General features: G+C 51.4%; 1 protein-coding gene across 1 annotated transcript; it reads right to left on the bottom strand.

The window, feature by feature from the left end:
* Positions 1-2,059: 2,059 nt before the first annotated feature.
* On the bottom strand, positions 2,060-6,905 carry TSPAN1 (tetraspanin 1). Its single transcript, XM_081085869.1, has 8 exons — positions 6,778-6,905; positions 6,272-6,336; positions 3,642-3,848; positions 3,356-3,430; positions 3,141-3,239; positions 2,913-3,062; positions 2,708-2,791; positions 2,060-2,524 (listed from the first exon to the last, which is right to left on the bottom strand). Exons 2-8 carry the CDS (start codon positions 6,326-6,328, stop codon positions 2,477-2,479), a joined length of 720 nt encoding a protein of 239 aa, XP_080941995.1. The 5' UTR covers positions 6,329-6,336; positions 6,778-6,905; the 3' UTR covers positions 2,060-2,476.
* Positions 6,906-18,291: the final 11,386 nt, after the last annotated feature.

The following is an 18,291-nucleotide window of genomic DNA, read 5'->3' as shown; positions in this document are numbered from 1 at the left end:
TGTGTGTGTGTGTGTGTGTGTGTGTGTATGAGAGAGAGAGAATGCTCATGATGGATGGTGAGTTTTCCTTACTGCCCTCCATATAGGGTTTATATTACATTTGGGGCCATTTGGCCACCAGGGGATGCCCAAGTCTCAAACTTCAAGGTTTTTTCCTAGGCTCCACCCTAGGGCCTGACCTGTTGGGGCTGAGCTTGGAGTAGCCACCCCACACCCCTTTCCCACTGTTTAACCGCCAACCTGTTTCCTGCCTAGCTTGTCAGGGCCAGGCACTTGTCCCCAGATATGGAGCAAAAAAACCAAAAAGGGATACTTAGATGTGGGAAGGCAATGGGAGCACAGGTGAGTGTAGTGAGGCATGGGCGGGAAGAAAGTGGGTGGGACAGACCCGGGTTGGGCATCATTCAGGAGGCTAGGACTGGGCTGCAGATGGAGACATAGGAACAAGGATTTCTGTGGCCATTAGTGCACTGTATGCAGATTTCATAGCTGGGCATTTTTTTCTGAAGAAAAGCCATTGTTTTTATCAGATTCTCACCCAGTCAGTGATCCAGAGAGGTTAAGAAGATCTAAGTCATAAAGGTACCAGAAAATGAATGGGATTGTCTATAGGGAATGGATGAGATACCCCAAGCAGGGAAAGTATGACATTTAAGGGAGCTGTGAAGGACTTAGGGTCAGGAGAGTACAGAACACTTCTAGAACAACAGTCTGCCTGCAGAGCCCGTGTGAGGCGAGCCTGGTGAGCACCTGTAGAGCCTTGGCCAGGAAAGCAGGAACGCCCGCCCTTTCGCCAGCTCTCTGCCCCCCTGCTTCTCCCACAGGTGCCTGGAGCTCAAATCGGCGATGGCACGGGTAGTGTGTGGCTAGGACGTTTCTTGCCACCCTGCTGATTTCAGTGTTTGCTGTAGCTAGAGATAGTGTTTGAGGTGCCATAACAGCCAGATTGAGGAGCAATTAGCTCACTATGAGGCGGAGGCCCACCCTGGGCAAACAGATCAGCAACCTTCCTTGTCAGGCCCTAAACACTGGCCTGCCCCACCCAGGCTGAGCACTTCCTGATGTTGCTGGTAGTACCCACCATCAAGAAAGCTTTGACCCATCTCAGGAGTTGTGTATGCAAGGCATAGTAAAGTGGGGAAGGGGGCTCATTGCCCACCCCCCAGCAGGCTCCTAATTTTGGCCTCAAACTAGCTCTCAGGCACTGTATGGCTCTGGCCAGGTCCCTTCCTCTCTGGGCCCAGCAACAGGTGGTAGTTCCTGGCTCCCTTAGGAAAATCTGGGAAGAGGGGTCCAGGGGTCAAAGGGAAACAAGGGGAGGACTGGTTAGCCAGGCTGGGCTTTGCTTGGTAGCAGACACCATGTTCTCCAGCCATAGCTGCCTCCTGGTTCAGCAGCAATCAGATCTGTGTGGGGGACATTCTGGCCTTCTGGTAAATCTGTCACCATATCAGATAGCGTGGGCCTGAAACTAGTCACATGCGTTTCTAGGCCCAGTTTCTTGAGGATGGGGGTGGTTAAGACAAAATGGAGATCAGATCTGAAGAGCACCAGGCAGGCCAAGACCAAGAACACGTTCTTTCTGAAGTCCCCAAAGCAGGGAGCGGTGTGGGGGTTTACCTGAGTGGGAGGGGTAGGCAGCTTGGATCCTCCAATGGGGCTTCCAGAGGGCTTCTCAGAGTCTAAGGAGTGACTCCCTCCCATTGCCCTGGCAATATTTTTCATCTCCCCTGCCCCCACTTGGGCACAGGCTTGTTATTTTCATAGCTTTCTGGTCCAGTGCCCCTACTCAGGAATGAGTAGTTTCAGTCCAAAGTCCTCCCACATTATAGGAAGGCAGGCTGACCCAGCCCCCACCGCCTCCCTCAGTGCCCTCTCGGCCATCCCTGTCATGCTCCCTCCCAGGCCTGGAGTTCACACGGAGAGAAAAAATAGCCACCCACCTCCACTCCTCTTCTGCTACCTTTCCAGGGGCCTTCTGTGTCTCTAGCCCCACAGGAATCTGAGGCCAGTTCAGGCAAGATGGGTCCCACTCCCCAATGATACGCATGAAAAGAGTCCCAGTGGAAACAATTTAATTAGTTTATGAATTCTGAAATGCCTTCTACACATCCGCCCGGTTACTGCTTATTTTGCATGTGCTCAGGATATAGGGTGCCTTATTCCCCAGTGGAGTACTGGGGTCACCAAGAGCTCCTGTTGTCCTGAAGGGGTAGCAAGGGTTTGAGAGACAGACTGGAGGAATGGGCAGGAGAACTGGCTACCCTAGAACTGGCTCTGGAACAGGTGGGCCCCACCCCCACCAATGGAAGGCAAAGTCAGGCACAGCCTGAAGGGGTGGTCCCTATGTGGCCCCACTCTGGCCCAAATGACACTGTTAGATCCTGTCGCCACCCTGATCACGGCCTTTTGGCAGTGCCAGGGTGCTCTTCCCAGTTCCTGTGTGGCAGGAGCAGTGGCGGAGGCAGAGGCAGACTTATTTCAAATTGCAGTACAGGTACATGGACACAATCATGGCAGCCAGCTGGTGGGGAAGGAATAGGGAGAGGTGAGGAGACATGATCATGGTCCTTGAGCTTTAGCCTCCTGCCCCCCAAACTCCTTACATGAAACTTAGAAGTCTGTGTCCACTAGAGAGGCCTCAGAGATGGGACAAGCACCCCTGTTCCAGTGGGGATATCCGGCTCCAACCGTCTCACCCCCTTACCTCCAAGCCTCCAATTCCGGCTGCCACACCACCCACAGTGATGGCATTGGTTCGGATGTCACTCAGAAGCTGCTTGAAGCAACCCTTGGAGAAGGGAAAAGGGCATCTATAGTCAGCTCCTGCCCCCCCACCCCCCCCCACCCCCGCCTCCCTTCAGCACTCTGAGGCCATTAAAACAGCCCCAAACTTCCATGCCAGCCCACACCTGTACAGGTTTGTCCTCGGCTCTCTTCTTGGTGCAGGGTTCCGTGCCATTGACATCATCAAAGCAACAGTATGGGGGAAAGACCTTGTTATCTGTGACGTAGGGAGACTCCTCAAAATCCGTGTAGTTGTTGAAGCCACAGCACTTGAGCTGGAGACAAGGAGGGGAGGGTGTCATTGGGGCCTTGCCTCTTTCTCCCCACTCCAAAGCCTCCCCAGCCCACCTTACCCCTTCCATGGTGCTGTTCCACACTTGTGTGAAGTCTTTCTGGGAGCCATAGTCCTTCTTGATGGTTTGCACTGCCAGCAATGTCAGGTAGTGCTCAGCCTGGGTAGAGCAGGACAGTGTTTGGGGCCTGATAGGCAGGGTGGCCATTCACAGGCCACAACCCACTTCCAGGGCTTTGCCCAATCTTACTCCCTTGCCCCATCCTCAATCCTCACCACTGAGGTATACACCAAGGCGACCACAGCAGCTGCAACCTCAGCAATGAAGATGATGAGGAGGATGAAGAAGAACTGAATAGGAAACAAGGGTCTGAGTTTTAGGGAGAGACAGTCCCTCGTGAATTCCTTGCCCTAACCCACCCCCCCATAAAAAGGGGGCAGGGGCCCCTTCGCTGAGGCCCTTGGAGTCCAGAAGAGGGTTTGGGGATCTCCAGGGCCTGGTGTCAAAGGTGAGGGGACCCCAAGCCTTGGTGATGGGCCTGTGGAACTGGGTTTGACACACCATCATGAGGGCACACTTGTTCTCAGTGTGAGCACCGTAGCAGCCCAGGAAACCAAGAGCAAAGAGCACAGCGCCAGCTGCGATGAGGAAGTAGCCCACGTTGACAAACTGCATGGCACTGGACGACAGCGGCCCGAAGATCTTCAGGAAGGATGGCCCATCGACTGACACCCAGATCCCCACTGCCAACAGGGCCACACCACACAGCTGGAGACAGAGAAGCAGACCTTGAAACAGTGCTGGCAAGCAGTTCCCTACCACACAATTGAGTCAGGAAAATGGGAGATGAGAAATTTCCCCCTTTATTGGCTAAGAAGTCTAAAAACTCATCCAGTAGGGAGGGAAAATATCCTGTAAAGCCAGAAGGATGGGAGCTGGGATACCCACAGCCGCACCAGGCTGCACACCTAGGCAGATATAAATGGGATCAGAGGTTCCTAAAATATCCCTGTGGTGGGGTGGGGGGTTACATGGGGGTGCCCAGACTTTCCCTCACCGATGCCAGGGTCCTGACACATAGCTAGGAGTGAAAACAAGCAGGTGAGCACCTACCCCACCCTATTTCCTCCCCAGGCTATGGGCGTCTGGAACACCTATGTCCTCTGATAGGTGGAAACAGGGGGGTGGTAGCATTGAGCAGGCTCAACAGTAACCCTGGTAACGAAGGCGGGGTTGAGGTTTACACCTACTCCCAACCTTGGAGAGGAAGGTGGTGAGAAGGGACACCTACCCTGGGGCCCCATTTGGCTCCCTTCCAAGGTTAACTCCAGGCCTGCCCTTTATCCAGCCTAGACCTCTCCCGGTAGAGCCTGAGGGGGAGTACAGTCAGAGCGCTTGGAGGCTCCCTAGCTCAGCTCCAACCCTCAGAGGGAATCCTGAGGCCCGGAATGGGGAGGAGGGCACTGCCCAGTTCCCAAAGCTCTTACAGCAAAGCCTTTCGGATCCAGAGCTTCAGGGGATGAATCATCCTGACACAACCTTGGTGCCTAGTCCCCACTTTCCAGCTTTAGGAGCTGAGGCTAGAACCAGGAGTGAAGTGGCAGACCATGGCTGCATTCCAGGCATGTTTGCCCAAGGACAAAAAGCTGGACTTTCAGCCTGCAGGGTCAAATTTCAAGGAGTCTGAGGCCTGCCCTGCCCTGCCCAGCCTGGCAGTGCCTGGGCAACAGAGGCCAGAAACCAAACCGGATTTGCCTTTAACCCCCTCCGGCCAGAGTCTTTACTGTCCAAATTGATGGGATCCTGTTGTCTTCTCTACATACATGAATAACGGCTGGTTCTCCAAAGCCAAAGGGAGCCTGAGACACAGCCCCGCACTGGAATCAGAGTGTTTTCCTTACCCCAGACCAATTCCTCCAAATTCATCTACACTCCGTGTCTCCACTTCCTCGCCTTTTACTCACTCTAGCCCACCCTCTGTGGCTCCCAGGTCTCCGGTGACACCCTGTGCTAAATCTGGGAGGCGCTTGATACAACATCCGCCTTGGCCTCTCTCTCTCGCTCTCCTTGCTTTCCTCCCTTTCTCTTTCTCCATCTGCTTCCTGGTGGCCATTTCTTCGCTTATTCCTTATAAGCTGGGCTTCTTGGAGTTCACTCTCCCTGAGTGCTCTCACCCACTGTGTGGCTTCCATGGCCACCTACAGGCGTATGACTTTCACATGTCCATGTCCAGTTCCCACCTGAGCTGTAACTCTGAGCTGCCTGTGATATACCCCCCGGTTGCTCACGCCACAAACATGGGCATCATCTCCAAGACCTCTGTCTCCCTTGCCTCCTCTTGCATCCCTCAGCCACCATCTGAGGCTTTCTCCTTTGTCTACTTTGTACATCTCTTCCCATCTCCACCACCATCTCCGGGGTTTATGCCTCATTGCTCAGCTTCCTCAAACATGCCCCACATAATCTGTTCCTGGTTTTCTGAGCAATGTCTGATTTTACTGCCTCTGGGCCTTTCTGCAAGCTTTACAGTTCCCTCACACAGGGCAAATCCCCGGCCTCAGCTACTTCCTCCAGGAAGTCTTTTCTGACCAGGTGGAGTTCATCCCCCTCCTATGGTCTCCCTTAGCCCCTGTGTTAATGCCAGAAATACTACGCTGTAACTGTCTGCCTACCTGGCCTGCTGGACCTGAGGTCCTCCAGGGCAGAGAAAGAGCTTGCTCACCTGTTTCCCAGCATTCAGCACTGAATCTGAGACTATAAACATGTGTTTAATGAATAGGGCTGCTTGAGGCAGACCTTCTGCTGTGAGGTCTGGGTCTTCTCTTCTCTCAGCTCCCCATCATACAGAGGCCACCAAATTTCCTCCCACGGGAGGTGACTTAGGGCAAACCCCTTCCCCCCTCTGGGCCTCAATGCTATGAAAAAGGGAGAATTGTTCCCATTAACCTGCCCTGCCCTAAGTCTGGTCTAAAGCTTCCTGGAAGGGAGGGGATCCCCAAGTTTCTCTACTCCAACTCATGTGTCATCCATGCTGCGGAGTGAACTCAGCATTTGGGGAGACCTCTGGATCATAAGGGGACACTGGCAGGAGACTCTGGGCACAGTGGCTCCAATTCCCCAGCTTGAGCTCTGCTCAGGTTGTGACCCACTCCGGTAGGAAGCCCCAAAGAGCTCACAACACCCATACTTACAAAGATGAGAAAATTGAATAAGATCATCATGGTCTTAATGAAGCTGTAGCACTGCATGGTGGCTCCTGGGAGGCAGACATGTATGAGTTAGAACCTCCCCCTGCAACCCCCAGGCTGGCCCTGGCCCTGACATTGAACCCTGACAAATCAGACTCCAGACTCCAGAACCCATATGTTACCAAGCTTCCCCTGCATCTGGATTCTGACACCTCAGGACTTTTCCCAATTCCCATCCTGACACTCCTACCTCTCTGTACTGCCCAGACCCTCAACCAGCACCTGACACCTAGATCCTAACACTCCAGGCTCATCCCCCGGCACCCAAGCCCAATGTCCACACTGTAGGTCACTCCATGCCCTTCCCTGGCACCTAGATATCCGTGACCCCTCCCCAAACCAAGAGTAGACTCCTCCAGGGCCCTCCCCAGGGTCCCTCCAGCTCCCCGAACCTGCTTTCAGATTGAGTTTCCTTCATAAGACAATCTCTACCCTATGCCATCACCCACCTGTTCAGGACTCTTGGTAGTGACTTCTGAAAGAAGGATCTGCTGAGGCTCCAGCGGGGACAGACAGCTCCAGGGAACTGCCACTGAGTGGGCAGACAGGGAGCTGGCTCTCACACGCCACTGCTCACCTGCAGGCGGGGCAGGTGTTTTAAAGGCTTCCTCTGCCCGCCTGCCTGCCTGCTCCACCCCAGCCCTTAGGCCTTCTCTTGCCCCTGCTGCCCCCTGCTGCCTGGAGATCCGTTCCCACAGCCACAAGAGCAGTGGGACTCCACCTGCCAATACCAAGCACAGGCAGTACCCCGCCTGATCTGAGAAGGGAGAGAAATCTGGGGATGGGCAGGGCCCCAGAACTTCTGAGTGCCCCCCCCCCCCACCAACACAGTGCACATATGTTTCTTACCCTGTATCCGCAGATACATTCATACACCCTACATGCTGTGCTCACAGGCATACACATCTACCCAAGTTGCCATCTATATATTCACACACAAACAAAAACACCTACTGATGCTCACGAGTACACACACATATACACACACACACACACACACACGCATGCACTTTCAAGGCAGTGACCAAGGTTTGGCAGCTTCTGCTCCCTCCTTTGAATAATAAAAAGCTCCTAGTCCTTTTCCTTTCGCAAAAAGATCAAATTCCCCATCTTCTTCCTCCCTTCATCTCTCCTCCTCACTCTTCTCCCTCTCCACCCTTTTCCCCCCAAACTTCCCTTTTCCCCTTCTTCCCTTAGCACTCTGTGTACACCCCTTCCCTTTCTGCCAGCAGGTGGCACCATGGTCTCAAGAAAGCATCACTGCCAGCTGTAAGGCCCTGCAATGCCCACCATGGAGGCTGCCTTCCCACTTCCTATTCCAACGTTCCTGACGGAGGTGCTGGGCAGTCCTGGCTTTTGAGTCACTCAGACCAGGTGCTCAAATCCTGGTTCTGTTGCTTATTAGCTGTGTGACCCTAGGGGGCATTTCTCAGACTTGGTTTTAATGTCTAGTCGGTATTACAGAATTGTTATGTCTTTAAGAAGAGATTTTCTCCCCAATCTGGGACATAAGCAACCTTAGTGTAAAAAGGTCCAAGTGCAGAAAGTCCCAGCCAGAGTGGGTATAGCATGGACAAAGTGGATTTTAAATTTTGTTGTATTTTTGTAATGGGAGGAGGCAGCTGAAGAGACAAGAGAGGGGAAACTGACAACACAATATTTTTACGGATCATGTTTTAAATGCAATAACTATATGGTAAATCATTTTTCCTTCACAACAATCCTATAAGATAGATTCTCTTCTCTCCTTTTTATTTTTAATCCTCACCTGAGGATATTTTTCCATTGATTTCCAGAGAAAGTGGAAGGGAGGGGGAGAGACAGAAACATCACTGTGAGAGAGACACATTGAGCCTAGAGGTACGCGGCCTTGACCTGAATCAAATCGGGACTCTTCAGTCTGAGGTCCGACACTCTATCCACTGAGCAAAACCAGCCAGGGCTCTTATCTCCTTTTTTTTTTTTTTTAAAAAAATATATTTTATTGATTTTTTACAGAGAGGAAGGGACAGAGATAGAGAGTCAGAAACATCGATGAGAGAGAAACATCGATCAGCTGCCTCCCGCACATCCCCCACTGGAGATGTGCCCGCAACCCAGGTACATGCCCTTGACCGGAATCGAACCTGGGACCTTTCAATCCGCAGGCCGATGCTCTATCCACTGAGCCAAACCGGTGTTGGCATTATCTCCTTTTTAAATATGGGGGAACAGAGGCACAGAAAGGTTACGTTCTTGCCATGATCACATAGCTTATAAGTGGCTGAGCCAGTATTCAGCCCAGTCTGGTGCCAGAGTCTACGTCTTAGCCCCCATCAAACAGACTGTCTACATTGATGGAATCTTGAAAAAGGCAGGAAGGACTGGCTTCCAGAAAGAGCAGGGAAAGAGGCCTTGGTCTGGGACTTGAGTAAGAAGATGGCCAAGGGCAGGTGGGTTTATAGGTATAGTGGCTAGAAGTGGATGGGGGCTGGGTTGGTTTCTAAGACTGAGGATGGCAAGAATGGAAGCTGGAAGGGAAGAAGGTGTAGGGACTTTGAGTGTGGTGTGGAGGGCCTCTCAGTCTCCCAGCTGTCTCCTGAGGGAAAAGAGACAAGGTGGAGGCGGGGAAGGGGGAACGGGGGCCTGTACAGGTGGGATACGAGGGAAAGGAAGAGAGGGCTAAGATGTAGAGGGAAAGGAGCAAGCCCAAAGTTCCACAAGAACTCAGTACAAGGCCTAGCAGAGCCATTGATGTTTCTGTCTGCTACAAGAAAGGAGATAAACCCAGGGTTGGAACCTCTTACATCCCCTGGTGATCTAGCCATTTCTCTTCCTGCACTGATTGTCCACATGGCTTTCTCTTTTGTCTCGGGAAGAGCTGGAACCAGGTCACATTAATCTATGTCCCCAGTGTCCTGCACATATGAATTTGTTGGTGAACATTTCCTGAATGACTGAATGAGTGAGTGCAGAATAACAAGAGTTAAATGTCGGGGCTTTGGACCTTGGCCATGATAGATCTGAATCCCTGCCTGACCCTGATGGTGTGACTTCACCTGAACCTCAATTTCCTTATACGATCAATCTTCATCATTCACAGTTTACATATTGTGAATTACCTACTCATTAAAATTTATCTGTAACCCCAAACCAATATTCATGGTACTTTTGAGGTTATTCATGGACATGTGTACAGCTGCAAAAAATGTGAGTTGTCCAACTTGCATGTTCTCAGCTGAGGTTGAACAGGAGAACACCCTGCCTTCTCATTTCAGCTATTATAATGTAATATAATGTGGTCTTTTTAGTGTCACGTGTTTTGCATTTGGGGGCTTTTTGTTGGTGAATTTGCTGTTTAAATGGCCCTGATGTCATGCTGAAGTGCTATTGAATATTGCTAAGCACAAGAAGGTTGTGATGTGCCTTCCAAAGGACACATGTGTGTTATATGAACTTCACTCAGGTGTAAGTTATAGTGCTATTGGCTGTGAGTTCAATGTTAACCAGTCAACATTAATTTTTAAATTAGGTGTCTTTAAACAGAGAAACACATAAAACTAGGTGATGTACTGATCAATCACTTGATGAAAATGTTATGACCTGGTAGGAATCTAACCTTGTACTTCTCCTAGGAGCATTGGTTCAATATTTGCTAATTCACTGTTCATAGTGGTAGCTTTATTAGGACATAACTACCATCAATAACAAGAGTCGAGTGTATATGAAATGGGAATAATTATAGAATTTCCTTGTAGGGTTGTTGTTTGTAAGGTACTTGGTATCAAATTTGGCACAGAGTAAGTGCTCAATAAAATTGTTAATAGTGTTAATGTGGATGAGTGAGAAAATAAAGAAGTGATTTTCCCCTCCTCGGAGTTCCTTTTTCCCAAGGGGCCGAGCTGAGGTTTTCTGGCTGGGCTGACCCACGGAGAGAACCTGACCTATGGGGAGGGGCCGGGGACCAGGACCTGTAATAAAGAGCCCCACCCATATACACTCTGTATGTCATAAAGACCTCAGCTGCCCTGGCCAGCAGCACCCTTGGGCACACTCACAGAAGCTTTCTGTGCCCATGGGGCCTTCTCAGCTTGTCCGTGCCCCTCGGCCCCAGGGCTTACGTTCCCCTTACCGCAGGCCAGGTATGGGCTGGCCTCGGCCCAGGTTTCCCAAGATGTTCAAGTGTAGCCGCAGAAGGTACCGGCAGAAACCCCAAAGCCCAACTGCCACCACTGCAGCCACCAACCTTGCCACCATGGCCAGAGATATCAACAACACCCACAATGTCACCACCAGTGTGTGGATCCTTCCACTGCAAGGTTAGCCAAGGGCCCTGAGCCAGGATTTGGGGTTGGAAAAACAGGGTCACTGAAGTTTCCCCCACCTTAGCCCTGCATAGGCACTCAAGGGGACACATGCTCTGTGAAATATTACCCCAAAGGTATGGAGGGGTCTTGATGGCGGTCTTCCAAAAAGGCGGAGAGCCTTAATGGAAGACATATTAGCTGGAAGTGGAGGGCGTGGGGAAGTGAATGAATCTAAGAGCAGTGAAGCTTCCAGGACTGCTTGCTGCCTTCCTCACACTCTTCCCTCTCCTTCCTCTCCTCAGTTCTCAGACGCCTCTGTCAACCTGGCAGCTTTCTGATCCTCTAGAAATGCCCAGAAACTAGTCCAGAAGCTTGGCTGGCTCCGGACCTGTATCTTCTGGGGGCCATGGGTGGTGAATAGCAGCCTAATACAATCATTTCTGCCCACTCCACTCTGAGGTATTTGCAGCTGACTGCAGGGTATGAGGGCTGGGACAGGCTTCAGTGACAGCAGCAGGGATCACAGTTAGACAGTGGAAGGACAGGAGGACAAGGTCAGCAACACGCACCAACTCCCCACCTTTGGCTTCAGCTTTTGATATACCCTATGAGGTCAGGGCCTTCCTGCCTTGCACTCCCCTCTGCACAGGGAAAAGGGTCTGCATAGACAACTTGGAACCTATAGGGAGCCAGGTCCTTGGGGAGGAAGATAGAGGAACAGATCAGGAAAGGATAGGAGGAAAGAGATTTCACTGCTTGCCTGTAACCCTGTGAATGATTCAGTGCGGTGTATGTGGCTCTGTGTGCCTGGGATGGTCAGTGTGTAGGTGTAGCTGCTGGTGTGTGTGTCTGAGAGCATGTGGGAGACCAGAACAATGGGCGTGTAAGTGGACATGTGACCGAGTAAGCCTTTGCAATCGAATGTGCCTCTGTGGCCAGCTGTGAGCGTTAAGGTGTGTTTGTGAGGGTACGGGTGTACCAGAGAGAGGCATCAGCTCTGCTAAGAGGAATGAAGGTCAAGAGGGGGAGGGGGCAGCCTGAACAAGGAAATGGTTGCTTCTGAGAGGGTGTACCACCTTCAGCCCCCAGTCACTCTCTGAGGTCAGTATTTTCCAGGACAGGAAAACAGCTGAGCCAGGCCTCTGGGGGTGGGGCAAGACAGCTTGAGTCCAGAAGAGGGAGGGTGCTAAGCATTCTGGCCTGGGGATTTTCCATTTGAATTTCTGAGTGTGCGCCCATGTGCCACTGGGTGTAACTGGGTTTCTGTGGGATGTGTCTCCATGGCATTGTGTCTCAGGGACAGGAAACGTTGTGAGGGGCCCTGTCTCTTATGTGTCACTTTATGAATGGGTTAGTGTGTGTCTCAAGGTCCCCAAATCTGGCTCTAGTTCCAGGGCTCCCTTCCCTGAGGGTTGAGACCTTTGGCCTGGCCCCTGGGGTTCAGGAAACCTGTGGGGAGAAAATGAATTGTGTCTGTGTCCATCTATTCCAAAGCCTGCCAGAGAATGGGACCCTGAGAGGAGGGGAGGGACAGAGAATTCCCTGACATACCGTGGCCAGACAGTATTGGGTGGGGGATGAGATTCCTTAGGGTACTGGGGGAGCACTGAACTTCAATCAGAGCTGGAAAGTGGCTGGGCTAGTCCCCAAGGGGGGCTCACACGTATAAAGACACATGACACAACCCGTGCAGACATGTAAATACAAGTGGACTCACAGATGCACAATGTATCAAATACACATGCTTGCAAGTTCATGCCTATAAACAGAGATATGCACAGACACTAAGACACATAGACCTCCTCACATGACACATGTAACACATCCACATGCCTACAAATGAACACACACACAAACATGCATGCACACAGACACAAGCGTATAGACACATGCAATCAAACTCATGCCAACCCAGACACACAGACACACACACATACATGCAGACACACTCACCAGACTTCCCTGCCCCTGCAGCCCTGGGACCCAGAAGCCTCCCTCCCCTACATCAGTGTGAGTGTGCGTGTGTGTATGCATGCCCAACACTGTGTCTGTGTGTATCTGTGTCTGTGAGAGTAAGTCTGTATGTGTGTGAGTGAGGGGGTGCTGAGCTGTGGGAACCCGATGACATCATCTCTTCTGGCTATTTTTAGCTCCCTCTGCAATGCTGGCTCCTCCACTGCCCTTCCCCCTCCAGGCTCCCACCTCTCCTCCCCGTCCAGACTCCAGAGGCAACAGCAGCCAGAGGGCACCCACCACCCCAGTCCAGGTGACCCCGTGGATGACTGGGATAAGGCTCACTCTCTCCCACCCTGCCAGAGCTCCCCAGAGGCTGAGAATACTGGGGAGCTCCCAGGCCAGAGGAGAAGGGCTTGGGCTATGTGGCAGCTTGGATCAGGGGCCTTGGTTAGGTGAGCTGACCTGGCTGGTCTCCAGCCCCTGGAGTTCTGCTTCTGCTTTTCAATCTGAAACTCTGTCTCAGTCAGTAGTGCCTGCTATGTGCCAGGGAGGGTGCCAAGTTCTGGAGATAAAGCAGTGAGCAAGACAGTGGGAGTTCTTCCTGGTGGGAGTCGCAGCTCCACGGGAGACAGACATTAAACGGATCCCACAAAAGGCCCGGCACTAAATTGTGGGGAGGGCACTGAACACTGGTAACATGTTCTGGATGATGTTCTCTGTCTTTTTCAGTCTCCCAGAGAGATCCCCTGAAACCAGGAGGGCATACTCCCTTTCCTTGCATCTTTCACCCTGACAATCAAACCTCCAGAATTCCACAGAGCAGGGCTTCCTTCCCACAACCCAGGCTGTGCCCCCAACATTGCACCAACCCACTATCTAAGTGGTGGCCCACTGCTATTCACACCCCCTTTTCCTTGGGAACCTCCTCACAGTTGATGTGCACATGAGAACGCGGAGGCCCACTCGAGTAGTCAACGTCATAGACATAAACTGAAATGGTGGTTGCAGGGCTTGGGGGGAGGGAAGAATGGAGGGTGACTATTTAATGGGTACAGAGTTTGGGTTTGGAGTCGGATGGTGATGGTGGTTGCACAATATACTTAATGTCACTGAACTGTACACTTAAAACATGGTTAAAATGGTATAATTTGTGTCATGTATATTTCATCACACACACACAAAAAGCTGGATTAAAAACAAAACAGCCGAAACTGGTTTGGCTCAGTGGATAGAGCGTCGGCCTGCGGACTGAGGGATCCCAGGTTCGATTCCGGTCAAGGGCATGTACCTGGCTTGCGGGCACATCCCCAGTGGGAGGTGTGCAGGAGGCGGCTGATCGATGTTTCTCTCCCATCGATGTTTCTAACTATCTCTCTCCCTTCCTCTCTGTAAAAAAATCAATAAAATAGAAAAAATAAAATAAAAACAAAACAAAAAAACTAAGGCCCGAAGAGGGCCTGCACTGGACCACACCTCCGAGCACCTGTGAGCAGCCAAGCGGAGATGGAAGGCAAGTGGAGGAGGAAGTGAAGGCGGCACAGGTGTGTGGGAAGGGCAGGGTGTGAGAGGAGAAGAGGGGGAGGAGGACGGTGGCCTGCGGGGTCCATGCCCTGAGAAGGGTTTCCTGCTCCAGCCAGTCTAGGCAGCCAACGGGGAAAATCGGGTTTGGCAGCTTCAAGCAAGCCCTCAGAGCTGGAGTGTGTGTGTGTGTGTGTGTGTGTGTCCAGACAGCTCTGGGGAGGTGACTTGGAGGCAGGCCCCTTCTCTAGCCTAGAGTCTGGCCAAACCATTGGGGGCAGTATGTAATCCTGGGACCCTTTGGAATTTGGGGGGAACAGCTCAGGACTGGAGGCAGGAATCCCGAATGCCAGTCCTTGTTCTGCCCCAAATCCCAGATGTGATCCTTGGAAAGTCCTGCCCCCTTTCTTGACCTCCCAGGAAGGAGCCCCTGGAAGATCAGGTTTCCCACCCCTGACTCCCGCACTCCGGGTTTTCCTGGGAGTCTGACTTGGCACAGGAACCTGAGTCAAAGGATAAGGGTTCAACAACCAGACCAGCCCCAGGGCGCCAGGCTGGAGGTCACTTGTCACCAATCAGTCAATGGCCGGAAGCCCAGCTCCAGCCCCACAATGCAGTACTGGTCACCCCACCCTTACCAGTGCCCTCACCCAAACCCCCCACTTCCGGCCTCTGTTCCTTCCTCGCCTTCAGGGAAAGCTGCAAAGCTCCCTAGGGAATCTCCCATATCTCCTCCACTGGCTCCCTGCCCAGGGCTTAATCCTATCTCCCCCTCAGGCCAGACTCTCAGTAAACGTTCTCTGGAGCATGGGACAGGCCAGGAAGGAAAAGCAGTTGGGTGGAAGGGCCTCAAAAGTGGAAGGGCCTCAAAGGTTCTCTGGAGCATGGGACAGGCCAGGAAGGAAAGGCAGTTGGGTGGAAGGGCCTCAAAAGTGGAAGGGCCTCAAAGGAGCCTGCTTTTCCTGCTACCTTCAGATACTGGAGCCCTAATGAGGGGCTAGGGGGGATGGACTGAGTGTTGGGGCCTAGGACTGGGCTGCCTGGGCATAACACACTGATGCATATCCATGGGAGTGCTACCCTTCACCTATCCAGCCATCTCCTTTCTTTGTTCTCAGTGAATTCAGAGAAGCCCAGAGCTAAGACTTGCCTCTTCTGGAAAACAATCACAAAACCCCCAGCCAAGTGGGTACTGGCTATTGTTGCTATGTCAATGACAACACAAAAATCATAAATTCTAGATGCATAGAATCTAGTCATGGAATCTTAGCATCACAGAATTCTAGCACTGTGAATCTCAGTTGCAGAATCTTAGAAATATAGAATTCTGACATCACTGAGTCCTAGAGTCCTGAGTCTAATTAGTGAAGCCTTTATCTTTAGGTGGATGTCTAAACCAGAGGATTCCCATTGGTGCTGGGCAAAGGAGTTCATACATGAACGCTAAGGAGGAGGTGGAGAGCCAGGACACATGAGCTTTGGGTGAGGTAACAATCTGTAATTAAGCAGAAAGAAGACAGATCTCCTCCATGAAGACCCAGTCCTGGTTCCTGAGGATGAGGGCAGTCGGGTGGCAGGTGGGGATAGAGAGAGGGGAACTATATAAATAAAGACAACATAACCTAAAGAAAAAAATCAAGTAGTACAATACACTGGCCCAAGGCCTCCAGCTTGCCTGTGATGGGGGTTAACATCAGCCCAGGACATTTTCAAAGGTTAGTAAGACTCCTTATCACATTTTAATGACAACCCATGTCTGGCTTTTTGAGGAAAGAAAAAGATACAAAACAGAAAAGAGTCCTTACGCCACTCTTTTCTTGGGGTTGCTGGGAGGAGCAGACTCTCTCGAAACAGGATGCTGAGCCTTGAGCAGCATGGTATGCACCAGGCCACCCTGGGGTGGGTGGTGGTCAGAGCCTCCAGAAAGGTCTCGGGAAGGACCCTGGTGGAGGGCACCTGTCTGGGTGGTGCCGGGAGTGGAGCATCCTTATAGAAGTAGCCAACTGTGAGGCGGCACTTTGTCTGATTATGGCGTTGGTTCCTCAGGAAACAACAGGGCTATTTACCTCTCATTTTTGGGAAACTACTGCAACCTCAGGAACCCAGAAGGAGCAGCTCCAGAGAGAGGCAAATGCCAGCCTCTGCTGGGCATGGGAAATGGGCAATGTCAGCTGGAGAGCCTCTTGCTAGGCTGCTTATCTTTGGATTCAGCTCAATACCTCAGCCCTGACCTCCCTCTCCACACCCTCAGTTGCCCCTCTCTCTGCCTGCCTGCTGCTCCACCTGCTGACATCTGCTGTGTGACCTTTGGCAAATGCTGTCCCTCTCTAGGCCTCAAACTTCCTTTGTTCTCTTTTGAAGTCTATAATTGGGTCCTAAGTGCAGCTTTTAGTACTTTACAGTCCTGGTTTTGTGCAGGTCAGTTCTAACTTCAGGTATCTCTATTCTCAGCCTCCAGAGAAAAGTGCCAGGCAGCTTCAGGGGAGAATACAAAGACTACCAATAGAAATAATGCTCACAGTTGACATCCGATACAGGGTGGGGCAAAAGTAGATTTACAGTTGTTCGAATAGAAAAAGACATGCAGGTTATGATTATTGCAATAGCTTTGTTAACTCTTGTTTTCCCTGTACTCACAACACAAATCTACCTTTGCCCCACCCTGTATGTGTCAGTGCCTATGACAGATGTTTTCATAAATCTTACACAATGCCCAAAAACCACCCTGTTTATATAAGTCATTGCTCCCATTTTTGAGATGAAGGAACTGAGGCTCAGGGAGGTAAATAACGTACTTAAGATTATTCATCTTAACGTGCCTAGGATCATTCAGCTAGGGAGTAACAGAACTGGAATCTTAACTAGGATAGTCTTAATCTGAAGGCTGTTATTTCAGATTAGTATTCCATGTGGTTTCAATAGGTAAAATAAAAACCCAAGGATAAGAGTTTCAGGGAGAAGTGGTCCATGTGGTCAGCCCTGAGAGGAGATGAGTTCCTTTTTGGGAAGTGTTCAATAGGGGCTGACAACTTGTACTGTTAAAAAAAAAAAAAGCTGATGGAGAGGCTCTTTCTATTGGTTTTCTCAGCTCAAATTGGAGATAGCTAGGTTGGGGTGGGTGTGAGAGGTTGGAGTAGAATAGCTGGTTTTGGGGTGGTTTGAAGGACTGTTGCCACTGCTCCTAGAGATAGTGTATACGTGTTGGGGAGGGTCTGTGAATGGGGGCTTCTTCACTTTCTGGGATGGGCTAGCCCGCCCCCCCCCCCCCCCCCCAGTTGGAGCTGAATCCCTAAGCCTCAGCAACCTTGCGCAATTACCTCAGTTAACTGACTCAAAGGAGGTGGGAGGACTTCAGATGTATCCTTGAACCCTGCCCTGCCCAAGGTTGGGTCATCACAGGAGCCAGGAGCCAGGAAGTCATTGGCTCAGAAGGTCAGGTCTGGAGGCAACCCTGGGGGTCATCTTATCCAGATTCTTTGCATAAGTGTGAGGGAGGAGTTTGAAGTCTAGGAAGGAAACAGGACTTGCCAAATAGCACAGCCACTGCTGTCCTCATCAAGTCCTGGTACTCCTCTTGGCCCTGAGGACAGAGTTGAATCTGTTCTGATTCTTGCTCTTGAGAGCTTACATCCTAACAGAGAGAACAGGCTTTGTAGATGGTGTCAGGGCTAAAAGACAGGTTCATACTTTGTACCCAGGGAGCTTAGCGGGGCCAGCACACAGGACTTCATAGGCTTCAAGGAAGAAGCACAGGTGGTTTTTAAGCTGGGCTTAAAGAAGGGACAACATTTTAGCTGATGCAAAGGGCTAGAAGACTGCTGGCTGGGAAACAGCATGAGCAAGAGGGGACACTGACTTTCTACGGGGGACCAATGAGTTGCCCTGCAGGCTGGCCCATGTGCTGGAAGTCTGATGGGTTAATAGTATAAGCCCGGGCTAGGACTTGAGGTCAAGACTGTCTGTGCCCTGTAAGCACATAACAGTCCCAGAGGTGCAGGCCACAGGTATTCAAGGGCCCAGTAGGAGTCTGGTGGGGGCATCTGAGGAGTCTGTGATTGGGAGATTCCTAGCGGTAGAGGTGGGTCTGCTGGACTCTCACCACTCGGCCCAGGCGATTTCCTTTAAGACATACACATGCACGTAATGTCTCTGTTCCACCTCCCTCGACAGGACCCAGGCCCAGCCCGAGATGGGGCCCAGCCA

The sequence above is a fragment of the Myotis nattereri genome (genome assembly GCF_964212035.1).
Source record: "Myotis nattereri genome assembly, chromosome: 3".
NCBI lineage: Eukaryota > Metazoa > Chordata > Mammalia > Chiroptera > Vespertilionidae > Myotis > Myotis nattereri.
This window is presented reverse-complemented; position numbering and strand designations above follow the sequence as displayed.

Bases quoted from the DNA above. Each gene is read 5' to 3' on its own strand.
- TSPAN1 (XM_081085869.1), bottom strand. From the start codon at position 6,328: ATGCAGTGCTACAGCTTCATTAAGACCATGATGATCTTATTCAATTTT. The intron at 2,792-2,912 runs GTGTGGGCTGGC...CCCTTCTCCAAG, and splicing joins CCGAGGACAAACCTGTACAG to GGTTGCTTCAAGCAGCTTCT. The intron at 2,525-2,707 runs GTAAGGGGGTGA...CTTCCCCACCAG, and splicing joins CCGGAATTGGAGGCTTGGAG to CTGGCTGCCATGATTGTGTC.